Raw genomic sequence first — 26,104 nt, forward strand, 5'->3', positions numbered from 1 at the left:
AGAAACACATTGACAGATGAAGGACAGCAACATTTGAAAGGTCTTCCCTTTTCAACTTGCATTTTTCCATTTTGGAATGTTCCTTTTACATGCAAACCAATTCCACTCTTACAAACCTTGCTTTGTGTTACAGCACCTGTTCAAGACACAAGAAAATTACAACATGGCTAACCTTTCATGACAAAATGGTATCCTGTAACCTAAGGAATTCCTGACATGAAGCACTCAACCTGCCATCTAACTCCCACTTCTACTACAGAACACAAGTGAGGATGGCATCACCAAGTCAGTGTGCAGCCTACAGAAGCACACTCCAGTTCACATTTGCTCAGTTTAGAATTAAACCATTTTCTATCTCACTTAACCACACAACTGAACACTGAAAACCAAGATCTCCTTTGTGCTTATTGGCAACAATACGAGCCTGTTTCCCACAGTCCCCAGACAGGTCTGAGGATTAGCTGGGTTATACAAGTGATTACCCAAGGTTAAAATAATTGGGTGCTGAAATTATGAGCAAGGGCAACATTTATCCTTCCGTAGCTACTGGGTTTGGTAATGGGGACTGTGAGGGAAAACTTGCCTCTACTTGTGCTTTTGCTGGGCAAGTTTGTTTCAAATGGGGGATGGCAAACAACTTTGCCCATGTTGGGACCACCGTCACTAATGAAACACTCCTGCTCAGGCAAGATGCTTGCAGCTGAACTCTGTCTCTCAGCTGAACTATAAACAGCGGTGTTACAAAAACAATTCAGTTTCACATGCCTTAGGCACCTAACATACCATTTACCCATTTTCTTCTGAAATTTACACAGTATGTAATGCAAGCCACTAAAGTAACTTTTTATATGCTTAACAATACATCCTTAATGGCTTTTAAGATCAGTTCAACAATTCTAATTCCTTAAAGTCAAATGTGTGCCACTGACATCTGCAATGGCATCAAAACTCCTAGGAACCCTCTGGGAACTCATCCCAGAGTTCAGTGCTGTTCATTTTACTGCTACTTTTTTTGTTGATATTTTAACAGGAATTTTTTTCTCACACAGTGAACACTTGGCAATGTCAATCCTTCCCTGCTCAGGTTACTCCATCAGTGCTCCTGAGCTTTGTGTATGCGCACAATTCACAGTACAGTTGAAACTAGTAATTTTAAAAGACCTAAAGTAAAATCAATGCTTTTTAAAAAGCATGAGGTACTGACAACTTTGAACAAATTCACAGTATCCATCTCAAAGCTATCAGACTGGCTGCAGTGTTTTTAACATCAAACACACCCCTGATATTTAGCAATGCTGTATCAGTACTTCCGTGCTCAGTCAGCTGAGCAGCTGTTTTCCTTATCAGCTATCTCTCTTCCCCATGAGCACATCCATGTCTGCATCTTTGCCACATTCTCCCCTCAGAGTTCAGTCTTCCAGAGATTTAGTTAAGGTAAGGCACCAGTGGACCAACCAGCAACACTGCTTCTTCCACTACTGTTTGACTTTTAAAGATAAAGCATGATTGTGTGTGAAAAAAAAAGATGAGGAAAATATACTCTGAATTTAAACCAAGAAAGTTTTGGAAATGACATAAGTTTCTGATTTCCTCTTTGCATCACATAAGGCAAACATACACACGATCAGTCCTGCAGCTCATTATCAGAACACACGTGCTCAATTAAGACTGCAGCATCTCAGCTACTTATCTTTAATCCTAATTTTAAGCCAGCGCTCTCCTGTTTGTTTAAAGATGACCTGCTATTTTTAGAGACAGGCAAACATTGGTATGTAAATACACACCATGCTATTTGACAGCTTGTAAGGCATTTCACTTTTAAAAGGAAAGGGAAAAAGCTGTATTTCCTTATGATACGACCTCTATCCAAGTAACTGAGAGAAGTGCAGAGGTAGGGCTACCCTAAAACAAGCCTGGGAATGGCTACAGAATCTTCACAGACACAAAAGTTCATAAAATGGCTTGGCATGGAAAGGACCGTACTACCCACCCAGTCCCACCCCTCTGCCATAGGCAGGTCTGCCACCCATCAGCTCAAGCTGCCCAGGGCCCCATCCAATCCGACCTTGAATGTCTCCAGGGATGGGGCATCCACAGCTTCTTTGTGCAACATGAGACCAAGTGAAGGCTTGCACTGCCCAGCAGGGCTGTTTCACCACAACCCATGGTACCACTCCCTAGTACAGACAGGAATCCCCCAGGGCTTTCTCAAGGGCAAGTGTTTATACTAAGACCAGTTGTAATTACAAAAGGATTGAAATACTCGTCATTAAGTATTTGCTTTTCTTTCACACCTCCAGACCACCCATAATATCACTTGTTCACATTCATCAAATATTACGTCCCTGCTTCCCCCCCCCCACTCACTGGGAAACTAAGGCAAAGAAGGTAAGTAAAGGCCCTTGGGAATGAACTTGCAGTTCCTCATGCCAGGAGCACAAAGGATGGAAAAAAAAAAAAAAAAGAGCACAAGTAAAATTATATTCTTTATTCATTCCATTTTAGCTGAGAATATTCCTATTATACAAATACTGTATAAATTCCAAATCACAATATATTACAAAATAAAAAAGTACAAACTGCAGTACTTAATAAATATATCTAACAAGTTAATCAGAAAGTAGAAGAAACAGAATTCAGGTTGGAAACATTTAAATGTTTGACCCAGCAAACCATACAAATCTCAATTTAAATACTTTTTAACTCAGAATACCATTCCTGATTTCTTACTTAGAAAATAACATCCAATGAATAAAATGTTGTGATCAGATAATGATTTGTTGGTGCAATACAAGCGCCAAAACAGAAGCAGGGCTCATACAAAAGACACCATAATCCCAGAAACAGGAACACAAACACCGAGGTGCAGCCAAGGCAATTACTGCCAAAGCGGTAGGCTATTATCTAGTCACAACATTCTATTGCAAGTTAATGTTCTGTTATTACAGATAAATAACATAAATGGAGCAGAGGGTGAGCCAACCAGGCAACGAGAGGCCAGTTTACTCAAAACAGTAATTAAATACAGAAGAGTCAATTGCTCCCCACGCGATGCACGTGGAGCTGCATTCCAGCCGGCTCAGAGGATCTGTTCTGCACTCGAGGCAGAGAAAGCAACTGTTCTGAAAGCAGTCTTCTCCTACTTTGCCGCACCTGAACAAAAACTATTGTTTTGCAAAGAATACCCACATTGCGTTCACCAGTTTGGGAGGGTCATTTGACATTGGCTTCATTTGGTAAAAATATAAGGTTTATGGGTAAAAAACACAGCAAAAAATAGCTGTTACATCATAAGCCTTATTTACAAAAATTGTTACAAATGTTTTTGGCTATGCAGCTCAAAGCCAGATACTAACATGAGATGTAAAAGACGGACGTAACAGTTTAAAAATGTGCAAAAAATACATTCTCATAGAAAATAGAGAAACGGTGAGGAGGGGAGACACAAACATACACAAAGAACCTGCTGGCAAATAATCCGAGGCTAAGTTTCTACAACAGAATACTACAAACACGCTTGGATTTATCCCCCACGATCTACCGCTTGTGTCAGTCCGGGGTGCTGCTGCTTCATTAAGGATTAAGGCATCACCATCACGGCCAGCGCTCTTCCGTCCATCTGTCCCCACAGTCCTGCTCCCGGGTGGCCTCACGAGCAGGCGTTCTGCTCGATGTACATCTTGGAGAGGGACACAGCCATGGACTTGGCCAGCTCCTCGTCCCGCCGGCGCTGCACCTGAGTCTGCCTGCACCAGGCCTCGTATTCGGGGTTGGGGCAGACGCGGTCCAGCACGGCGTCGTAGTGCCCGTTGCTCAGCCAGCTCAGCCAGATGCTGGGCCGCGTCGGGTCCTCGGGCCCCAGGTAGTGAACCATGGTGGAAACGGTGGGGCTCTCGGGCCGCCCGCCCGTCGTCAAGTGGATGTTGACGTTCAGCATCTGCCCCATGGCCAGCAGCTCGGGGTAGCCGGCCCAGGCGCCGTCCTGCGCGGCGGCGATGAGGAACTCCCCGACGTCGCCCTCGATGATGGGGCCGAAATGGTCCAGGTGGTCGGCGATGTAATGCACCGTCTGCTCGCGGAGCTCGCCGTGCAGCCGCTGGTCCCCGTACACCGCCTTGCAGACGGCGCGGTACAGGCAGTTCCCGTCGGGGATGATGTGGAAGCGGAAGCGGCCCTTCTGCCGCAGGTACCGGTCCTGCTTCTCCACCTCGGCCAGGTACAGCGCCAGCTTCTCGCTGCGCTCCGTCCGCCGCGCCCCGGCCGCGCCGGCGCCGCCGCCCTCCTCGTCCTCCCCGCCGCGCTCGGGCTGCGGGCCGGGCTGGCCGGCGGCGGCGGCCTGCAGCGCCTGGCAGTGCTCGCTGAGCCGCAGGCTGCGGTTACTGGGCTCCTCGGCGCCGCTCTGCACGACGCCCTCCAGCCAGGCGCGGCCGTGCGGAGCGGGCTCGGGCCGGGGCAGCAGGCGGATGGGCACCACGCGCTCCAGCGGGCGGCGGCGGCTGACGGTGAGCTGCGCGCAGGAGCTGTACTGCGGGCCGGCGGCAGCGGGGCCGCTCGGCATCACCTCCAGGCAGGAGGAGAAGGCGGGCATGGCGGCGGCGGCGGGGCCCCCTGGGCTCGGGCCGTCCTTGGCGGGGCTCTCGGCGGTCGGGCTCGGGCTCGGCCCCGGGGCGTCGCTCGCTGCGTCGGCGGAAGGGGGTCCCGGCGGTATGGAGACCTTGAAAACGGCCGCGGCACTCGGAGGGGCCGTCCCGCCCGCGGGGTAGTGGGTGATCACGGAGCTGTAGAGCTGCATCCTCGGCTCCCCGCGGGCGGCGCTTTATAGGCGGCGCCGCCGGAGCCGGGGCGGGGAGCGGCGGCGGGGGCCGCGCCGGGGCTGCCGGAGAGGATGAGCCGCCCGGGTAAAAATAACCCGGGGCATCACCCCCTCCCCGCCGCCCCTCCCCTGCCCCGCGCTGCCCGCTGGGCCCGGCGGCGCCCGCCGCAATTCCGACTGCGCCACAAGCGGCGCGGCCCCGCCGCCAGGCCCCGCCCCTCCGCGGGAGCGCGCGGCGAAGCGCTGAGGCGCTTCTGGAAGCTGCTGGGGGCGGGGCGGGGCGGAGCCGTGTTTACCTCGGGGCCCGCGCACGTTGGAATGCGGGGGGTGGGGCTGCGATAGGCCACGCCCCTCAGCCGGGGGGACGCGCAGCGACGAGCGGCTGTGGGAACGCTGGGAGTTCTGCTTAGGGAAATGTTGTACGAGTACGTATGTACATAAAACTACGATATAAGTCATCAGTTAAAATGTGGTACGTGTAGATGCGTATGTAAAACTATGATAGAAGTCACCAGTTAATAACTGGAGAGGACAGATTTAAAATACAGCTCCGAAAAATCATGGGCAATTGGTTTATTGATGTCGGTGGCACCTTACAATCAGACACGTCTTTTTGCCTTAGCTGTGATATAAGTAAAGTTGCACCTCACCCGTTGGACACGAGCAGTGACGCTATCTGCACACACTGGATGTGATTACGTTATGGCAGGCACGTTGAGTAAGAAGCCCCACTTCATGCTGATTTGACACAGGCATTCAGTCTTACCAGAATGGAAGAGTGGATATCATTGTGTTTAACTTCAAAGTTATATAGGGGAAAATAATAGATTTCAGAATAAATTTACGGATGAGAAGTTTTAGCTTCAGTTCTGCAATCCAACCAGAAGAAGAAAGGAGAAAAAGAGCAGGTGGGGTGGTAAGTAACCAACTCCTTTTTTATCTTCTCACCATTTATTTTCCCTTGTTTTTGTATTATGCTAAATGAAAAGACGTAACTGATCTCTTGCAGCACACTTTGGATACGTGTTCAGGGAACTGAGCCCTTTCCCCAGTCTCTGCAGCTGGTTCCTGGGCCACCAGCAATACAAGACAGCGTGTCATTGTCTTCCATGTTTTGATCTCTTTGATACCTTGGCTAACTCACACGTGGAATGAAAAACACTGAAATTCTCAATACTAAAAACGTGGATACCTAAGGGAACAGTTTTCACATTTGCTTTCCTTCTTCGTTTTGAATAAAATACAGCATCTAATTCCGTGCATTAATGGGAATATTTCAGTTGAAATGCAAAGAGTCAATACGTATCCAAAATTATTACCTCCAAAGTGGAAGTAGGAAAAGGTATATCAGATATGAATCGGGCTCTACGGTCTTGATTATCCACCACAGCCAGAAAGCTGATACCTTCAGAATAAATAGTGATGTGCATTAGCCAGGAGCAATTCTGGCAGCCTGTTAACAGGAAGATAAAGTATTACAACTGCTCTGAAATTACAGAGTGACTCTCATATGTCAGAATGTTCAGAACTTTGTTTTAAATATATCTTATGAGATCAGTCAGTGAATCTTTATTTCTGGACAAATCATTTCTTAGAGAGTAAAATATACCAATCAAATGGTGCTAAATTGAAATCGAAGGCTTGGGGCAAAAGAAAAACTCCTGCTTGGTTTTACTTGTTAATCAACATACCTTACAAGGTATATTTCCAAGATAAAATGCATTCTAGTATATTCACAGGTGATCTAATGTAAAATCACTGGAAGCTGTCCCTTCCCAGAGGGCTTAAAATGTGCCAACAGCTGTTGTGACCTTTGTCATTATAATAAAGACATATGTTACTTTATTCTCACCAGCTCTTCTGCATTCTTTTTTTTAACTTAAAAAAAATAATAATAAAGACAAAAGATATCTGTATATTTTTGTTTAGTGAATTGCTCGGCCTGCAAGTAAATGTCAGAGGTTAATACTGGGTGGTGGGTTTGAAGTCTGAAATAGTCTGGTAACAGAGGGAGGGAATAGAGGGGAAAGATAGGCATCTCTTTCTGTTAGAGAATAGTAAGTGGATCCAGCAGAATAAGAGCATTTGTTAAAAATGAGCGCTGCTCTTTGAATACTTAGCGCCACAATTTTCTTTCTACTAGGATGTTACAGAAACTTACAGAAACTCCCAGTAATGACTGTTCTGCCCCTTCAAAACCACTGGTTATTTGGAACAGTAGTACAATAACAGATGGGCAGCTGTGTTATTTTGATTATTAGTTACGATGAGGTATAACATTTGTGGTTATTCATTTGAGGAAAAGAAAGAGATTCACTACGTATTCCCAGATTTCCATTGTGTTAGTATTTCAGTGCTGTGCTTCAACGTATTTTGGAGGGAGAAAAAGGTTATTTATAGCTGAACAAAAATCCAAGGAGCACCCTGAAATGCACACTAAGTATATCTGCAGCTTTTGGTACAGTTAGCAGATCATTCTACAAACAGATACAGTAACATCATTCCCATGTTTTCACTTAAAATATATGTAGTAACCTTCTTAATTCTGTTAAAATACAATCAAAATCTGTTACTAGGTAACTGAGCAACATAACAAACAGTTCTACCATTGTATGAGTTAATTGCATATTGCTTTTAACATACTAATTACCTCCCATGTGAAGTAAATAGAAAGAAAAGTTCACCTCAGCATATTTTACCTGTGTTATTAAATACTGACAATGTAACATGGCTACCATTTTCTGTGACTGAGCATCTAGAGTTAGTCACACACATTTGGTCTGAGTGGAATCCAATCTTTCTAGAAATCAACGACAAAAATCCCATTGAACCTCTGCAGCACAAGCATTTCATGGCTAGTTTTCAGCTTTCATTGTAGGAGTTACCAACAGTCAGCACTTACCTGCAAGGTCATTCAGTAAATGTCTGACATCTGTTTGCAATAATAGTAATGTCCCATGCTTTGATCCATGGTCACTAGGTGAAGAAAAGGGTGGAAATAGAGAGGAATGATCAAGTGCTATGAATAAATATTGCTATGAATATATTTAATATTCTTGTGAATATTAAATTTCAGGGAAGAATTTGAATTTCCTCAATACAAGACCATCTGTAAAAGGAAGGAGTACATTGTTGTGCCTTTGGTGCCTTTTGCTGCCAGGAGGTGCTTATTTGCTCTTTCTCTGAGCTGCGTGTAGAGCAGCCACTGAGGAAAAAACTGAACTTTGCTTTACAGCATATAAAAACTGGCTAAAACACAATGCACAGATGGATTGCTTCCATAACATTCCTGTTTTTCCATTTCTGTCACTTCTGCCTGCGTACTGTTGCCACACAGGCACTAGAAGGCTTCGCAAAGCAAGCAGATCATGCTATGGAGATGTCTTTCCCTGTCTTCTGTAATGTTCCCAGCCTTCTGGTTCATTCAATATAGGCAAATGTAAATGCTTTGCTAATGCAGAATAGATCTTAAAGCAATCCCTGTGGTAACAAAGCATAAGCATCTCTTGAGGTTAAAATTTCTCCTGACATAATCATTACCACTGGTTACACTGCACATTCCAAGAATGGTTTAGATTGTTTACAAGGCAAACCACAAGCATAGAAACAGCTGTGGAAAAACAGTGGCATTCAGTGACGTAAAACTGGATGCCTAAGAGTGGAACTACTTCTAACTTTAACGAACAAATTAATTACATCAGCAGGATCATTTATTAGTGAAGAAAGAGAGAGAAGCTAGCTGAAGTGACGTATTGAATGACACTGAATAAGCATTTCCACAGCTTTTTATTTATGCTGATGTATCTGTGCTTCAGCCAAAGATATTTTCTGGCTGAGGTATTTCATGAATTGATAGCTCTTTGTACATAACTGGATGATGGAATTATTTATTTTTTTAATAATTTCAAGTAGTATATCAAGGGAAAAAATAGAAAAATCAAAATACATGTGTGTGTATAATGGATACATACCAAAGATCTTCCAATACCATAGAATGGGTATGGGAAGAAATACCATACAATGGCTTGGGTTGGAAAGGACCCAAAGAATCAAGTTCCAACCCCCCAGATATGGCACTAGAGCAGGCTGCCCAGGGTCCTATCCAACCTGTTCTGGAACACCTCCAGTGATGGAGCATCTGCAGCCCCTCTGGGAAGCCTGTTCCAGCACTCACCACTGTGAAGAACTTCACCCTGACATGCAAAGAAATATAAGCTGGAACTAAAAAAACAAACAAAAAACTTCCTGAATCATCTGTTTTCTCTTTTGTTGCCTGCATGCGATCGTATCATTCCTTTCATAAAGTAACCAAGTTATAGCCTGAATAATTTACCCTTAGTTAAATAAACCTGTGTAGATGTCATGGGCCAACAGCACTGATAGATTCTGCTGCTTCCACTCCCAGTCTTTAATTCCTACTCCATATGCCAGTTTGGTTTGTTGTTGTTTTTCCTTCAGTAATGATTTTATATTTTGCTCAACCCTTACTGTATCACTAACATAAAATGGAAAGTAAGCATATCAGCAGCTACTTTTGAAGTAAACATACACTGCATAAAACAAGAGATGTGTCTCAGACATTTCTGCCTCACAGTTTGTTGTTTTGTTTCTGCAGTACTCTTAGGATAAAATCATATCACTGTACGGGTGCACTGGGCATTAGAGATGTAACATACAGTATGACATCACATGGCAAGACTGGAAGAAGAGTTGCAGATGATAAATATAGACATTCACTCACACCTCGGGGTCTTGGATTCACATCCCATTTGATAAGTGAGCCTCTAAATGCGAGCTGTGACGCAGGTCAAGTCTATCATTTCTACTCAGTGTGTTGATGGTATTTGTGGTGGTCATTGTGAATAGGGCCCAAAGATGATTTCAGAATATAAAAAGGAATCATAAATGCTATTTCCTCAGAGAAAAAACAATGGTAATAATGCAATAAGCAAGCTCTGTAATACATACAACATTTAAAAAGAGGTATTTTACGTATTTTAATAAACCTTAAAGGATATAAAAGTCTTTGCAATGCCTGTATTTTTTTATCAGTTATAGGAAGTGAAATAGTTGCCTTCCCTCCCTTTCGTGTTGGTTAATGATAATTTTAGTGTTGAGGAAAGTAGTTATTCTGGCTCCTAGCAAGAGCAGAATAGGGTTCTGACAAGAACAGTCTGTGAAGGAAGTAGAGGAAGTGGGTAATACAGAAATAACAGAAGCCGGATATCATTAATAGGTTACTCTTGATTAAAAAAAAAAAAACAAACACACAAAAAAACACAAACCTTTAAGTATGAAATAACACTAAAAGAAAAAGGTGCAGTACTACAGAAGTAGTTACTCCTGAAGTAGAACGCAACTTCAGTGAGGTACCAAGCAGAGAGCATTTCCACAGGTAGCCTTACAGCAGGAAGGCTTTGGAGATTGAGGCTAGTTCTAAGAACAGTCTCATCTGCCCTGTCCTCCAAAACCTTGCAATAGTCAGCTTTCCCCACCATTCTTCCATTGGTAAGCAGCAAAAGGAGATATCATTACTTCACACATGGGTAAGCTTAGCAGAAAACCACATTGCATAGTTCGTGTTTTCAGAGTCAAGGAATAGCATCTAATTACATAAAATACCTTTGTTATTCCACTGCTTGGTCCATCCTGTGGGAAAGGACTGTGGTTACATGTGGTGTAACCAGCTCAACAAGTATTATTCTAGCTCCAATGGAATTTAGGGGAAGAACCTACCTCATCACAATACCAACCTGTTCTGTTTCCACCTACACAGCACAGAATTAACTGTTAAGACGAGGTCAGATTGCAGCTATTTAACTCCACTATCTAATGAGAAAAAATAACACAGGTGGAACCATTACAGAGGAGGGTGACATCAATTCATCCTTATTAATGTCCTACTCTGTAAATAATTAAACCTTTCCTAATCTAGTTTGTTATGGCTAAATGTACAAACGCTATTATTTTGCTGATTCAGTATTGCTTCAATACTTTTAAAATAATTTTAAAAGTGAATTATGGTGAATATTAGTGAATTTGTACTGCAGTGAATTTTGTAACTCCCAACAAAATGGTACCTAAACTCAATTTAGTTGTACTGAAAAGCAAAGTCGTGTTTCTGCTGCTTTGAGTGAATATCTGTAGAAATTTTCAAATATTTTAGCAGTATGATTTTCTGTACTTATTCAAATTATTTGAAACATTAAAAATTGTTACAAAGAAGCACTCGTTAAGAGTTACATCATCCATACATGAAAATATAAGCAATCTTCTTGTGATTTCTATGCAAACACAATTTTATAAAAATTAAACATTAATTACTTAGTAATTCAGAGTGAGAATCCCAACTAAGATTAACTTACTATAACAGATCTGGGCCTTTCTGCTGAACAGAAGTGATTGTGCATGTCCCTCTGAATTTGATGCAAAATTACTAGAGGAAATTTAGTACATCTAATCTTGTTGGGCCTAAATAAAATTTCTAGTACCGCATAGCGTGAGACATTACTAAACCAATGAAAAAGAACAAGAATTGAAAGGTGGCTATGGGACTCATTAAAGGAGAGAAAATTGCAGATAATTTAAAGGAATCATGCTGAAAGACATTTGGTAGTGGAGTTCTTTAAAGATCAGTCTTGGGACTGACTTTAATATTTTCATTAATTACCCTGCCATATGGTGTGCAGTTGACTTTCACTAGTGGCTATAGAGCTGAGCAGCATTTTTACAATAAAAATTTTTGAACTACCATATAGGAAACAGTCAGAGACTAGAAATTGAGCTGCTTACAAGGGTGAAAATTGGAGTCGCAAATGGAAGACATCCACTCAGTGACAGGTGAGTATTTCTGCTATTAGCAGAATATCAGCTGTGGGGAATCATCAGGAACAGAGACCCAGATTGTGGAATCGTTGTAGCTTCACCACTATCACCTTGTCTGGATATCTTATCTATTTCTGATCAATGCTGTTGAAGGGTGTTACATTCATGAGCAAAGGGGGATTAAAACGATCGGAGCACCAGTGACAACAAGAGACTAACTGTTCTTGGTTTGCTTTATCTGGCATAGGTTGAAAAGGGCCCTCCATAAATACCTGACAGATGAAATACTAGGGAGTGAGAAGAGCTGATGAAGTTAAAGGACAGCACTAGCCAAAATGAAATGGATACAACCTGGCAATGAATAAATTTAGTCTTGACTCACAGCCTTAGCTTTCAGATATGACATAATTGCAAATGCTTTTATGAAAGGATCCTGGTAACAAAATATTTGCAGCAGTATGGGGAAATCAGGAGGGCCTGTGAATGCAAGGACCATTTTGGCTTAATAACAGTGTAGCAATAGTAAAGACTTTGATCTTAATATGCAGCAAAATATCAGCCTGTTTCTTTGTTCCATTTGTGTTTTGTTTGTTTGTTTGTTTTCCCAAGGGATTTACGATCTGTCATCCTCTCCACCTGCAAATACATCTCCCTTCTGAAAGTGCTATTATTTTCCCCTCCTCCCAATTTTCTGAGGAATTAACATCATTAGTTTGAACAAAGAGCAACTGTCTTTTATATTTTGTTTGAAGTTCACTGGCCTTTGAAAGGAGCTATGTGCCTGAAGATCTGTTCACTTTTTCCAGCACAGACAGAATAAAATAGACTTACTTTATTTCTCTCAGGTCAAAAATGCCTGTTGTATTCAGGGAAACGTAGGAAATGCACACATTGTTTGAATTGTCGTACTTGTATTACAGCCATCTCTACCTGTTTTCCTGTAATAAGGGACTAAGATAAATTTTGGATTGTAAGAGAAAATGTCAAGAACTGTTAGCACATAAACCTGGTTACCTTGGAGACTCCATTAGAAATTATATATTGATGACTGTCAGTCAAATGAGGCAGAATATGTAAAATGATTACAATTAGAATCTGAAGCAAAATCTGAGGTAGATCAAAGGGGAGAGATTTATTGTCTATTGCCAATTCCATTGTGTCATTGAATCTGGACACTTCCAAGCTACACAGACAAACAGGCATACCATGTACAAACACAAAAGCTTTGCTGTTCCATTCCCACATAACAGACTCTAAAATTCTCTGTTTTAGTTAAGTAATAAGAAAGTACCTTGTTTTAAAAAGATGCTATGTGCAACTATAAACATCAGCTCCTTAGAGGTCACATTCATCTAAGTTTGGTGAGGTGCAGTTGCAGATGTAAAAGCCCCATCTCTCATTTGTGGATTCACAGAAGGCTCTGGCCCACTAGTGAAAGAGCAGCTATCCAGGAGAGAGAACCAACTGTGTTTTGCTAAGTTAAAGCTAGTATTTTATTATGACATGAATGCTAGTATTTAAGATTTGTCAACAGTACCATTTCAAATGCATTTTCAGCAGCTTGTAACTAGATTAAAATATCATAACGTCTTTCAAGGAATTGGATTAACAAAAAAAAAAAACCAAATAACTTGATTATTATCTTAAAAGATTCAATAGCTAGCCTTGTCCAGACTATACAGCAAAGACATTTCTAAATAAACAAGGTTATCATGACTGCAGTAATTACAGTGTGAAGCATCAAGCCACTTAACATAAACACAGTAGTTAGAACAGTATGACCAAGTTGCAATCAATAATAAGAAAACAACCAAGTCAGGATGAAATATATCACCAAAAAAATGTTGGATTTTCTCTATTCACAAATAAACATGATCACTTGATCAGTTCCCTGACACTCCTCTTGCATGCATCCAAGCAATATATGGGATTATGAAAACCAGCTTTCTTGACCTTTAATCTGATTCCTATAGATCAGAAAAATACAGATGTAATTTTTTGGCAGTTTTTGTACATAACATGCTACAGCCTATATTAATAAACTTTTTGCCTCCTTCCAATGGCAAATTATACTTCTTCCCCAAAGAAAATGCACTCTTCTATACATTATTAATGTTGGAAGGTTACCCAAAAGTAAGTCAAGTTTTACAAATAGGCTTTGAAAGTCAAGTAACAGTTTCTGCTTTTCACTCAATTACCTTCACCATTTTTGCTAAACTGAAAGAAAAAGCCTGAGAATACCAGAATCAGAAGCATTAATTTAAACTATTACTCTGCACGTGGCATAATAATGACATCTCCCTTTTTATATTAACCCAAGTAACATTTGTGAAAGTAGTAAGTGATTACTTATTTTTGGTAGTATAGCTAACTTAAATTTCTTACCAATTACATTTCTTTGATATAGAGATGGCTTTGATCTCATCTTCACCTTGAGCTTGAGAAAGAGAACAATTCTAACAATTTAAATTTAACTTGTTAGTTTGTATCTCTTTCCATATTTCTTCTGTTCATAAAATGAAATGCTGCCCAGAGCTCAAAATAAATGAATAAATTAATTAAGGAAGCATTAATTTTAAAAATTATTTTTAGTTTTTGTAGTTAAAGGCAATTTTTTTCTATAAGCCAGTGAATCCCATATACTGAGGTTTAAGAAGGTTTCACCCTCGCTAATGACTCCAAATACTAGAAATGATTTATTGTTTAACCTATGCCTACAATAAGTCCTGGTTCATAAAGTTTATATATCACACTGAACATACATAGGATGTTAATCCTAGCAAAAACTAAAAGGGCTCATCCTGTTTAAAAATCCTTGTGGTTTCTGTTATGTAGGAGATTATTTTGCTCCTACATTTAGAGAGCGGAGAGTATTAATGTTTGCTCTTTAACTCTTGCTTTCTCGTGCAGCTTGAGTTCAAGCAAAGTTGAAGTGATTTTTAGTGTAAATGCTCAAATTATTGAAACCAGAACACTACAGATCATATACTGCATTCAAACATTAATAACTAAATTGTTTTTGCAGATGGCCCATACTCTGATGGACTTCTGTCAAGGAAGAATTATGAGAAAATCACAGTCGCTGTTGATCATCTCACTGTTGTCTCGACCATTTCAACACTAAAATGTCAAAGCTTACATTTGTTACTACAATGAAAGCAGACAGACCACTAATAATGTATATGCTCACATTTGACATCATCTTCTATGCTGCAGAAATTGCATTTTCTTCTGCCTCTGCCACATAGGCCACTATTCCTTATTTCCTCCACCTTTGGTTCACAGTCTCACATGGTTCAAAGAGCCCATTTGGGCTCCTCACCTCCACATTCACACAGGCTGGAGCAGGGAGGGCTGGGTCAAGCCAAAGGCCATGAAGATGCTGAGAGAATTGCTGTATTTGGGTGCAGTGATACATCGTCAAATCTCCTCTGAAACATGCTCTGATGTCCCTGAGGCAGATGTGTTCCCTGGCCTGGCAATAACTTAAGCATTCAAGTTGAATACTAGGAAAAGGTTTTTCACCAGAGGGCGGTGGGCATGGAGCAGGCTGCCCGGGGCACAGTTCAAGGAACGTTTGGACACTGCTCTCAGACACAGGGCTTGATGTCGGGAGTTGCAGTCTATGATCTGAGTTGTGGGTCAAGATAACTTATTAATTCCGTGCGGATGAAACAAAGGCAGGGCTCCGCGCCTGAACTTGCCGAGCAGCCGGCTACAGTGACGCAACGCACACACCGCCACCACAGCACGGCCACGCGGAGCCGCGCCACCACCGCCACTACGCCCTGTGAACCGGCGCCAACCGGAAGCGCCGTCCGCCCGTCCCGCCCCGCTCCGAGAGGCGCGGCGGGCAGGCGGGGCGGAGCGCTGGTTGCCATGGCTTCGGTGAGGCGGTGCGGCCCGCTGCCGTGGGCCCGCCTGCTGGCCCCGGCGACGTTGGAGCTGCTGGCGCTGCCCTGCGGCCTGCAGGAGCCCGAGCACGGGTGAGGCCCTCACCAGGCTGTGGCTGTTTCCCTTTCGCCTCTCAGCTAGCTGCCCGGCGGCCGGCTCAGCGCTGTTCCGTGCCTCTTGCCGCTGCTCCCTGGCCCGGCAGGGATACATTGCATCTGACAGCATCACCGCACGGCTGGGGCTCTCTGCAGGTTTCCTGCACAGGACCTGGGGGGATGAAAACAGCCCTTTGTGGCCAGTAGTATTCAACAGTACTTGGAATATTTTGGAATGTTCCCAAAGCAGAACACCTCCGAGGGCAGTTAAGATGTGAAGCTGGTTTGGATCACCTATCCCTGGGCAGGAGTTGTCTGACACCATCTGCTTGTGACAGAGAGGAATTCTGGCAGCGCCAGCATTGCTTTGTTTTTAACAATCCAATGTTGTAGGTTTTTTTAAAAATTAATGGTAGGTGTTTTTAGAGTAAATTAGTAATATCAAATAATCAAATTTATCAGTGAAATAGAAAAACAAACTCCTAACTAAACATACTATCCAGGATTCTTGGACAGATTTCTCTACAGAACACTGAAAATAGTCTATTTGCTGTCAGAATGTATTCTGTTCTTTGGTATTTTCTTTTGCGTTCTTGAGTACAATGATTGTGTTGCCTTCATTTCAATTGTAATTCAGTATTTTATTGAAAACATTTGCCTTCATGAAACAAATGCAAGGAAGCTGCTGGTGTGTTTGTTACAATCTTAAGTTCCTGTCTTTAAAAAATGCCATGCAAGTGAAATGATTAAAAATTACTTACTTTATTCCTGAATATCCATTACCAATAAAGACTGATTAATCTGGTTAATGCAACTGCTGCTTTATTTGTTTATTCAAATGGATTTTTTTTACAGGCCTTGCATTTCAGATGATTTAAAAATAGGATATCACAGCAGAGATCATGCAACGCAAACAGATATCAAAGAAATACCAGAATTAAATGAATTAGCAATTACAACACAAGCTTTAATCAAGGTAAACTAGGAAGATATCCGAGTCTTTTTCATACTATAGAACAGATACTTTTGTCACTGTCACCTGTTTTATATAATATTTAGGCAGTCTGTTTTGACATTTATTCTGTTTTCATATACTCTATATATGAATTTTTATTTTCAAAATATACCAACTCACAAATATTGATAGGTGAATTAGAGACTGGGTTACTCAGCTAACTGAATCAGAGATTTCATCGAGATTACCATTGTTTAATTTTGAAAATGATAAATTCTGAACTCTCAAACCCATCTGATCATAGCTAATAATGTGGCAATAAATGCGGGCCTACCAGTTCCATTTATACTTGCATCGTGTCAGTCATGAGCATAGCTAATGTGCCCTGCTGCTTCTGCTGAAATGAAATAGTGCAGTGCTTCTGCTTTGTACAAATCATATACAAAGTTAGAAAGAAGATCCAGATGGCATTATCTGCACTTGCTTAGATAGGTGTGTATTGTAAGCAGAGTCTTACTGAAATTAAATGCTTAGATTTTGGAGCAAAGATGCAGTCCATAACGAGGAAAAATAAAGCTTTCTCGGTGTAAATGCCTTAAGAGTTTGTGAAGATAGATGCCTCTAGGGACCTGTAGAGGGAGATCTGTTACATCAAAATGATATGTTGCTATCTGTCCCTTCACCGTGTTAAGAAATTACGAAAGAAGATGCTTCAGGATATGAAGTAATTATCTGTGCAGAAAGTTTAATTTCCTTGGAAAAACAAACAAACAAACAAACAACCACTTGTCATTCCAGATTATGAGTAGTGTGTAAATATAGAGAAGAGCAAAAATTCAATGTTTTTGGTATTGCTTTTAGAAGCAATATATATTTGTACCTTGTACATCATAAAGATTTCTGTGTGTTTTCCTCATCAAAGTCAGTGGAAAGCCAAATGTATTTCCTTTAACACTTCGTCTGTTACTTCTTGTTAAAATACAGTTATTTTTACTCTTTTGCAGTAAAAAAAAACTTTGCAGGCTATTGGCTTAAGTTTTATGAACGTGTTCTGATCACTTTCTAGGATTCCATTGTGATATCTGTATTGATAGACCTGTCTGGATCTCTTCTGCGGTATCTAACTAATTACCATCTGGCAGAGACTTGAGTATTCAAAAAATAATTATTTCCTGAGGAAGTTAAATATCTTTACTGCGCGAATATTCTCTTCAGAATTGAAGGTTTCTGAGGGGCATTTTTATTTTGGCAGCAAACACTGTACATGTGGACGCAAACTATCTTTTATAATGAGGGTCAGTTCTCATTATGCTTTCTTTGCTTGGTGCTATTAAAATATGTATTTAATACTGTATCTTCAAATTTTCTATTTCATGAGTTATAGTTTTCTAAATTTCAATTTTCACCTGTTTATCTTCTAGAGGAGTGATACAGTAGAGTGGTGTCTATAACAAATATTACATCTTTGATGTCCTTGCTACTTCTGAGACTGCAAAATGTATATATTTTGGCACAGTTTGTAACTTATGTGCATTTTTTTTTCTGCAGAAGTAATTAAAATCTTTTTCACAGTTATATTTTAATTTCATTTTATGAAATTAAATTCTTAATTTTTTAATTTTCATTTTAATTTGTTTGGGTTTTTTTTGTTTTTTGTTTTTGCTATAGAAGGCTTCTCAATACTTTGTTTAACAGTCAGATATTTTATTTGAGCTGAGAGTCAGTGGACACACTAGGAAACCTACTTTTGGGCATCCCACGGAAGTAACTTTTAACTGAGCAAGGCATCTAAACTTCTCATGCAGTGAGTGCAGATCTATCTTTGTAGTCAGTGGAGATGTATCGGGATATGATACTTTTCTCTGGTTTCAGAAGGGAACAGGTTTCTGTCAGGTCTGCCAGCCCTGTATAAGATGTCTTTTTTATAACCCGTTTCTTAGACACTAAGCCACATGTGCATGAGGAACTGGGTCAAGTACCCCTGAGCTCATTGTAACAGAAAGTTCTTCACCTGTTTCTTGCGTAGATACCAAATTAGAAGTTTTACTCTGCATACTGAAATCCGTGCTGACACTCTAAGATATCCAAAGCATGGACATGAAGCAGGGAGCTCCTGCCGGTGTAGAGACACATGCTCTTCTGAACTGACTGTTGTAGACCAAAGGAGATACCACAAGGCATAGAACCGCATTAGATGCTTGTATTTAGGTGAATAATCAGCATATTGAACAGAGTAGTAGTACCTTTTTTTGCATGTGTCTGTGTGTCTAGTTTACTTTGTATATAAGAAGTAATAACAGGATTTTTATTTTTAGCTCACTGATTCCCTCCAGAAAGATTTGTTCATCTACAAAAGCACCGTTCAAGCACAATATGAAGAAAAAATTGAAGAGCAAGCTTCAAATCTCTATAAATATGTAAATGATAGACTGACAGACATTGAGACTTTTCATAAACGGGTAAAGACAAAAGTTCTTGTTCAGTTAAATGTCAGTCTTCACTAGATGCCAGTTCTCATTTGTACATCATTGTTCTGTAGATTGATGTTTTATTTAATGAAAAATAATTCACAGAAGTATTGAAAATAAGGAGATAAAGCAAAATATTATTTTTTTTAAATGACTAAGTTGTCTTTTGTAAACTTGCAATTAATAAAACATGGATTACATTGTACTCTGCATATTAACAGCCATAGCTATGGAGATGTCTTACATTCTAGTGCAGTTATTTCTAAAATGCATATATATACATTACTTACAGATCTTTTCCATGTATTTCTTTGAAAATATATATGCACTGATCTTTAGATGGTAAACCACAGCTCACACCAGCATTAATGCTCCTAGTATTAATGCAACTAGTGAGCACTCACCACAAGGAAGAAACAAGATTCAGTTTTCAGCCTTCAAGACGTTCAAGCTTCTGATGTGAGCATATGAAAAGTAAAAGTTTAAAAAAATCAATGTGTTAATTCCCATCTTAAACATCCGAGACAATTCTTTAATAAGAGTCTTTAAAGTGGCTTGTCCTTAAAGTGGTTTGGAATCTTCAGTTTCCAGAGGAAGAGATACAGTTTCATTAATTAGCCAAAAGCTAAAAAGAGACTGAAGAATGAAAAAGAAAAAAAAAAAAAGATAAAAAAAAAGATAAAAAAGATAAAAAAAAGGAACACAAGTGCGGTGTTTTTTCTTTCACAGGAGCTTCGATGGTATTTAATTTTCTTAAATTGAAAGGAAGGCACGGTGCAAGGTTTTTATCTGTTTGTTTTGTTTATTTGTTTGCTTGCTTGTTTATTTTAGTGATTGCCTGCTTCCTTTTTTTGTACATTAAACTCCAGAAAGAAGTCCAAATTCGACAAAGTTACCAACAACAGTTATGTGATGCACTGGCTGTTCTCAGAGGAAATATTGAGGTAGGTTTTAACCACTCACAAGGTTAAGGACTGTTGATTGGAGTAGTGATAGGTCATAAGCCAGTTCTGGAGAAGGATGTGTTTGTATAATGCATGAAGACTAAGCATATAAACCACATTAAGTAGAATGAAAATAGCACAAAAATACATTTTTTACAAGTCCTGTTTTTCCCCTCCTCTCATGCTGAACTATGCAGTTTTGCATACTTGAAAGTTGTTTTAGAAGACAGAAGCTATGACTGGCTCTCTTCAGAAACATAGTAATCCCATATAATGCTGCTTGTTTCAATCAGAAATGAGTACACCTATGAATACACCTCAATAGATTTGGAAATCGAATGCTCAGGCTACAAGAGAAGAATGACCAATCATGTACACTACTAATGACTTTATACTATGCCCCAGGAACTGTGCCTTAAACTTTCAAAGTTCCAGATTTCAGGGTGTAATACAAACACTAAGAATGATCCAATTTAGAAAGTTTGGAACTTAAATTTTGTCTTTCTTTTGCTATAAAAATGACGTTACTAGCTGAATTGCAGATGTGTACATATGATCAGGTCATTGCCACACAAACCACATAGAAAAATGCAAATTTCATTTTGTGTTTGAAAAGTTCTTTCCTTTTTTCTTTGGATTTTTCAGTAAACAGGTAGAGATTCACCCCATGCCAGATGAGTATAATTCAGAAGGTGGGATGCTCTGAGAAAACACTTTTTGACCCCTTATTGAGTGTTACAAATATGAATGTATGGCACTAGAGACAAATACTGCTGCTATTAATATTTTAAAGCTAAGCAATATTTAATCACCTAACCTTGGAAAATGACTTAATCAAGGTAGTTGTGAAGGAAGAGCTCACACATATCACACATACTTTTGAGCATAGTGTTTCCTAATGGTTACTGCTGGCTGTGCATCACCATGGGCAGGCATTTCAGTATAACGAGGGGCTGCACATTCTGTTTTTCTCTGAAAGGCTAATTTTACTGCATTGAAGCAAATCAATCATTGTAGATGCTATTTAAAAATCCTTTACTGCAATTTAAACACCTTACTGATGCAATCAAGAAGATGCAAAAATAAATGCCAGTAATCCAGAAGTTAGCATTTCAATAGTTTACCCTGCTACAGTGTACTTGTACTGCACTTTCTTCTTATTTTGTTTCTTGTATGAGTTTTAGGTGTGTTCTCTTAAAAGTTTTTAAACATATAAAATATGCTTTTTTCCTTTTTTTCTTATTCTTTGTCGTATGTTTGAATTCTCTATTACTATAGATTGTGTATTAGATAACACATTTCTTAATTAATTATCTGAAATATCAGATACAGTAACATTTTATTTTCAGTACCAGAAACTCTGGAATGTGTACTACGATGTACTCAAATTTTAAAAAAATAATAAATTGTAGCATTAGGAAAAAAATGGGCTATGTGATTTATGCAAGAATGTCATTAAGTAATCTCTTCTCCTAATAGAAGTATTACAACATAGATAGAGAAGATATAGAATGTTCACCAGGAAAACTTTTGAGGTTTTTACGTGACAAACTGCGTGAAAAAGAGTCCACAATTGAAGATCTGAAAAGAAAGATGCAGGAATATCAGGAAAATGAAGAGACTAAAATGGTACGTTTTTCAAAAAAGTTTATGAACTTGTTACGAAATCTGGAAACCTTTAACCACTGAAAAATGTAGATGGAGAGTTGGGCAGAGAGGAACTCCCAAGGGCAAGTGCAGAGTCCTATACCTGGGGAGGAATAACTGCAAGCATCAGAACAGATTAGAGGCTGACCTGCTGGAGAGGAGCTCTGCAGAGAAGGATCTGGGTGTCCTGGTGGGCAACAGGGTGGCTGTAAGCAGCACTTTGCTCTTGTGGCCAAGCAGGTCAGTGGTATCCTGGGGTGCATTAAAAATAGAGTGGCCAGCAGGTCAAGGGAGGTGATCCTCACCCTCTACTCTGCCCCGGTGAGGTCACGTCTGGAGTGCTGTGTCCAGTTCTGGGCTCCTCAGTTCAAGAAAAGCAGGAACTTCTAGAGAGTACAGCAGAAGTACACAAAGATGATGACCGAACTGGAGCATCCCCCATACGAGGAAAAGCTGTTCAGCCTGGAGAAGACTGAAGCAGGATCTTATCAATGCTTATAAATAAAAGGCAGGAGTCAAGTGGATGGGGCCAGAGTTTTTCAGTAGTGCCCTGTGACCAAACAAGGGGTAATGTGCACAGACCGGAACACAGGAAATTTCTCATGTCCATATGAACATGAGAAAGAACTTTACTGTGAGGGTTACAGAGCAGTGGAACAAGCTCCCAAAGATGTTGTGGAATCTTGTTCTCTGGAGATACTGAAAACTTTCCAGGATAGTTTCCTGTGCAACCTGTTGCAGGGAACCTGCTTTAGCAGAGTGTTGGACTTTGATCTCCAGAGATCCTTTCAAGCCCCTACAATTCTGTGATTCTGTGATTTCTGGTTTCATTATTTTCCCAGTAAAGATAAAGACAAGAAAATATTAGAACACTTCTTGGGATATCTCTTGCTAAAGATAGGTATTTTGAATGAAGGAGTCTATTGTACGCTATTAATTTCACTCAATTCAATGAGTGAGTGTAATCAGTGGTAGTTTGATTAGAGATATCAGTGTTTCTTTCGATCTGTTTTTAACAAAATAAAATATTTTAAGATATTTTTGTAAATCCTGAAGAAAAAACTTGTTTAAAAATGTAATACTTGAATAAGATATTGCTCTCAGCACTATTTTATTCCATTTCAGTTACAGAAAAGTCCATCTCTGTACTTACATTACTTGTTCTCTTGTTTCTCTTTGTTCCTTCTGTCTCCATACAACTTCCAAAATAAATCACTTTCTTTTTCAGAATTGTATTGTTAGTCATGTAAGTTGGCATTTCAGGTATCCAAATGAAGATTAAAATTCTTCATGTTTGATTTTTCTTAACTCCTGCAATAGTTCTCAGAGTTCAACAACCACTCAGGTATAACCATTAGTAGACATGAGAAGTCCCTTCAAATAATTTTCCCCACACAAATGCAGACAGAAATAGTTAGTTTTAATGGCTGAGAATTGTCTTAATTATTCGTCCTCTAGCCTTCAAATGGGACACTTAATTCAGTCACATATTTCTATACATCATTTCCTTTTCCTTTCAGAAATATAAACATGTCCTTCCCAAGTTAACAACTCTTGTCAGCAGCTCACTGAAATGTGGGAACTCTGTAATGCCTTTTTAAACTTCACCTATACATTAGATTGATAAAAAGCAGTCTCAGGTTCTAAAGAGTTTTTATCTAAGCCTGATGGTACATTGCTTTTTGATCTCAGCTCCCTGTGCATCATTAAGATGTACAGTAGTAAGGAAATCTGAAAATGCCATCTTCTTCTACTGGCAGCCTCCTAAGTTAGACAGTATTACCTGTCAAGGAGAAAGATGGAGTCTCAGGTGTACCCTCTGAGGAACCTAGGTATCTCTCTCCATTTGGAATTGACAGCTATGCAGCCCATTCTAGAACAGAATATTTAAGCTGTGTCAGTAGTTCTTGTTAAGAGAAGGAAGTGATAGTAATTCATTTTTGTAACAGTCTGTTAGCTACGACAGTCACCAGGAGTACATTTTATTTCTTCATTACTTCATTTGAAGTAATTTCTATTGCTTATTGGGCACCTTTTATTATTGGAAGCTTTGCAAGGCTTTAGAAAAGACAATGAAGCAAAGAAATATAAATGTGTATAATCAATGAATATACAGAGGTCATAATTATGACATAAACAAGAGAGTTTGGCAAAGCAGATCATAATAACAAAAAGAGAATAGATAGAATACTTACCCACATCCCAGGCTCACTGCAAAAACTCCAGAGGAAGGATCTCCAGAAGATTAACTTCCCCACTGGCAGTCAGCTCTTAAATGGGTCTAGGAGAGGTGCAGCCAGGCTCCACCCCTTCCGGCAGCACAGGAGAATTGCCTTCACCTGTGCTCCCATGGCTGACTCAGTGCTCACCTCAGGTGATCAATCAGAGGTTCAGGCTGTGATTCAGCAATTCCCATACAAAATGGCAATATGAATGTCAACATCATGAACAAAAAAAAAAATCTTAACATACTGGGAGGAAAAAAAGGGCTGTAATTGTATGAGCATACAAGTAGGTAAAAGTTGTAGAATGGTTAATAATGTGAAAACCTTGGGAGCAATTTAAAAAAAGATATGCTCTGTATAGGAGGAGGCAGAATCATATGCTTTTATTACAAAGTAACAGTTACTTTCTGATTTATCAACCACCAGAAAGGATCCTAAATGTCTGCAGAGAACACGCATTTGTAGACTTGGAAGCCAAGAGAGCTTAGATTTAGAAGCCCCCCAGAAACAGTTGACCAGTATGTGATAGGTGTTTTACATAATGGAAAACTTAGCATAACTTTTCTTAATCAGTATCACAGATTACATAAAACATATTTTCCAACAAAGCTGATTTTGCTATTTTGGAAGAATATGCATTTAGTTGAGTGGTACCTGTGAACACAAGATCTTTGCAAGATGTTTAGTAGCACTGCTTAAAAGATAGCGTGCTACAGTAAGATATGTCCTGCCTTAAAATTTAGTGATGTTACCTTCCACTAAGGAGTGGAAAACAACTGTAAGTCTCTAGTTTCAGACCTCATGAAGGGGAAAATAGACACAGATGGGGCCCTGTGCCTACCAGGAAAACTAGGAGGCATACTGGTGAAGTTTTCTCTTATAAGAAGTTCAGTCTATGTTAGTAACACGGGTTGTGGAGCTTGTAGGGTAAATATTTACAGTTCTATTTGTCACTCTGATAAGATGGGATGCTGTGCAGGTCCTGATCTTTGCGTAATCTGTGAAAGAGGTATAATATTCTTCAGGCAAAGCCCTCATTAACCAGTGAAAGATCTCAAAAAATACATGGAAATGAGGAATTAACTCTATCTGTTCTCTGAGAATTCTGCTTTTATGCAAAAGGGAACATTCTCTGTTTTCCCCTGTCAAGGAATTTGTGATTAAATGCCTATTCTCATTCCAAAGTTATGCTATCTGAACTCCTTTTCCATCTCTGATGTGCCTTAAAAAATGAAAGGAATTATCTGGACCAGTAGTAATTTGTTAGTCCTATCCTTTCTGATGCCTCCATTTTGTTACATTTAAAAGACCTGCATAGATGACATAATAAAATTCAGCGTCCAGAAGATGAAAATACACAGGAAAATGATTGCCAGTTGAAGTATGTTATCAGAGGAGTGGTTGAATCTTGATCCCCTGAAATATCCTGGAGGACTGCAAGCCCTTTTAGAATATACCCATTAGCTGAATTGAAGATAAGAGAGTAATAGCAGAGTGACTGCCTAAAAAGTAATGGCTTGTGTGCAACCAGTGGCCCTACTAGAACCTTCCACTTTCAACCTTGACATTTTAAACATGAAAATGAAACAATTATTATTATAAATGTACTCTGTAACTTGTTATGGATATGTGATTTTCCAACAATAAACGTAAAGAAACACTGGAATTATCATTTCCCCTGTAACTCAAAACTGGTGTATTGTGGATGTTTTTCATGACAACTTGTACCGTTGCACCCTCTTGTGGTGTAAATAATAGACTTTAAATGCCTAAAATATAGCTTTGGAAGGAAAAGGGAGATGATAACTTAAATGACAAATTTTCAACGGTGATTTTTTTATCAAGGCAAGTTTATAATAAACTAACAGCAATAACAACTGCAGTTTATAATTTTATCTGAAATATGTTCAAGTATTGTCTTTTTCAGTATCATATGATAGCATCAGTAATTTTCCTTGTATATTTTTGCAGTAAAAGTGCAAAAATCCTACCTGTTTTTCAAGCATCACTTTAGTTATCTTGTGTGCATATTAAATACTTTGAGATGCCAAAGGAAAATGTGAATTTCACAACTGCATAATAAATAGCTGTATTCTCTCACCTTTACCTCAAGGTCATTTGCCTTTAATATTGTCATTATAGGTGGATAAATCTATTTTAAGTTTTTTACTGTCCAAAATTATGAATGCATATTTATTTAATGTAATTAGAAATGCCTAATGCATGCAAGTAACAACC

General features: G+C 39.8%; 2 protein-coding genes across 2 annotated transcripts in view; one reads left to right on the forward strand and one right to left on the reverse strand.

The window, feature by feature from the left end:
* Positions 1–2,473: 2,473 nt before the first annotated feature.
* On the reverse strand, positions 2,474–4,943 carry OTUD1 (OTU deubiquitinase 1). Its single transcript, XM_010712498.3, has one exon. It carries the CDS (start codon positions 4,790–4,792, stop codon positions 3,650–3,652), a length of 1,143 nt encoding a protein of 380 aa, XP_010710800.2. The 5' UTR covers positions 4,793–4,943; the 3' UTR covers positions 2,474–3,649.
* A 185-nt stretch (positions 4,944–5,128) lies between these two features.
* C6H10orf67 (chromosome 6 C10orf67 homolog) overlaps positions 5,129–26,104 on the forward strand; it is a 44,661-nt gene continuing 23,685 nt past the window's right edge. The window contains 6 exon segments of the mRNA XM_085227267.1: positions 5,129–5,238; positions 5,436–5,729; positions 14,664–16,603; positions 18,898–19,041; positions 19,920–19,994; positions 21,474–21,623. Of these exon segments, the coding sequence (XP_085083393.1) occupies positions 16,436–16,603; positions 18,898–19,041; positions 19,920–19,994; positions 21,474–21,623 (537 nt within the window). The 5' untranslated portion in view covers positions 5,129–5,238; positions 5,436–5,729; positions 14,664–16,435.

This window comes from Meleagris gallopavo, chromosome 6 (genome assembly GCF_905368555.1).
Source record: "Meleagris gallopavo chromosome 6, MGAL_WU_HG_1.1, whole genome shotgun sequence".
NCBI lineage: Eukaryota > Metazoa > Chordata > Aves > Galliformes > Phasianidae > Meleagris > Meleagris gallopavo.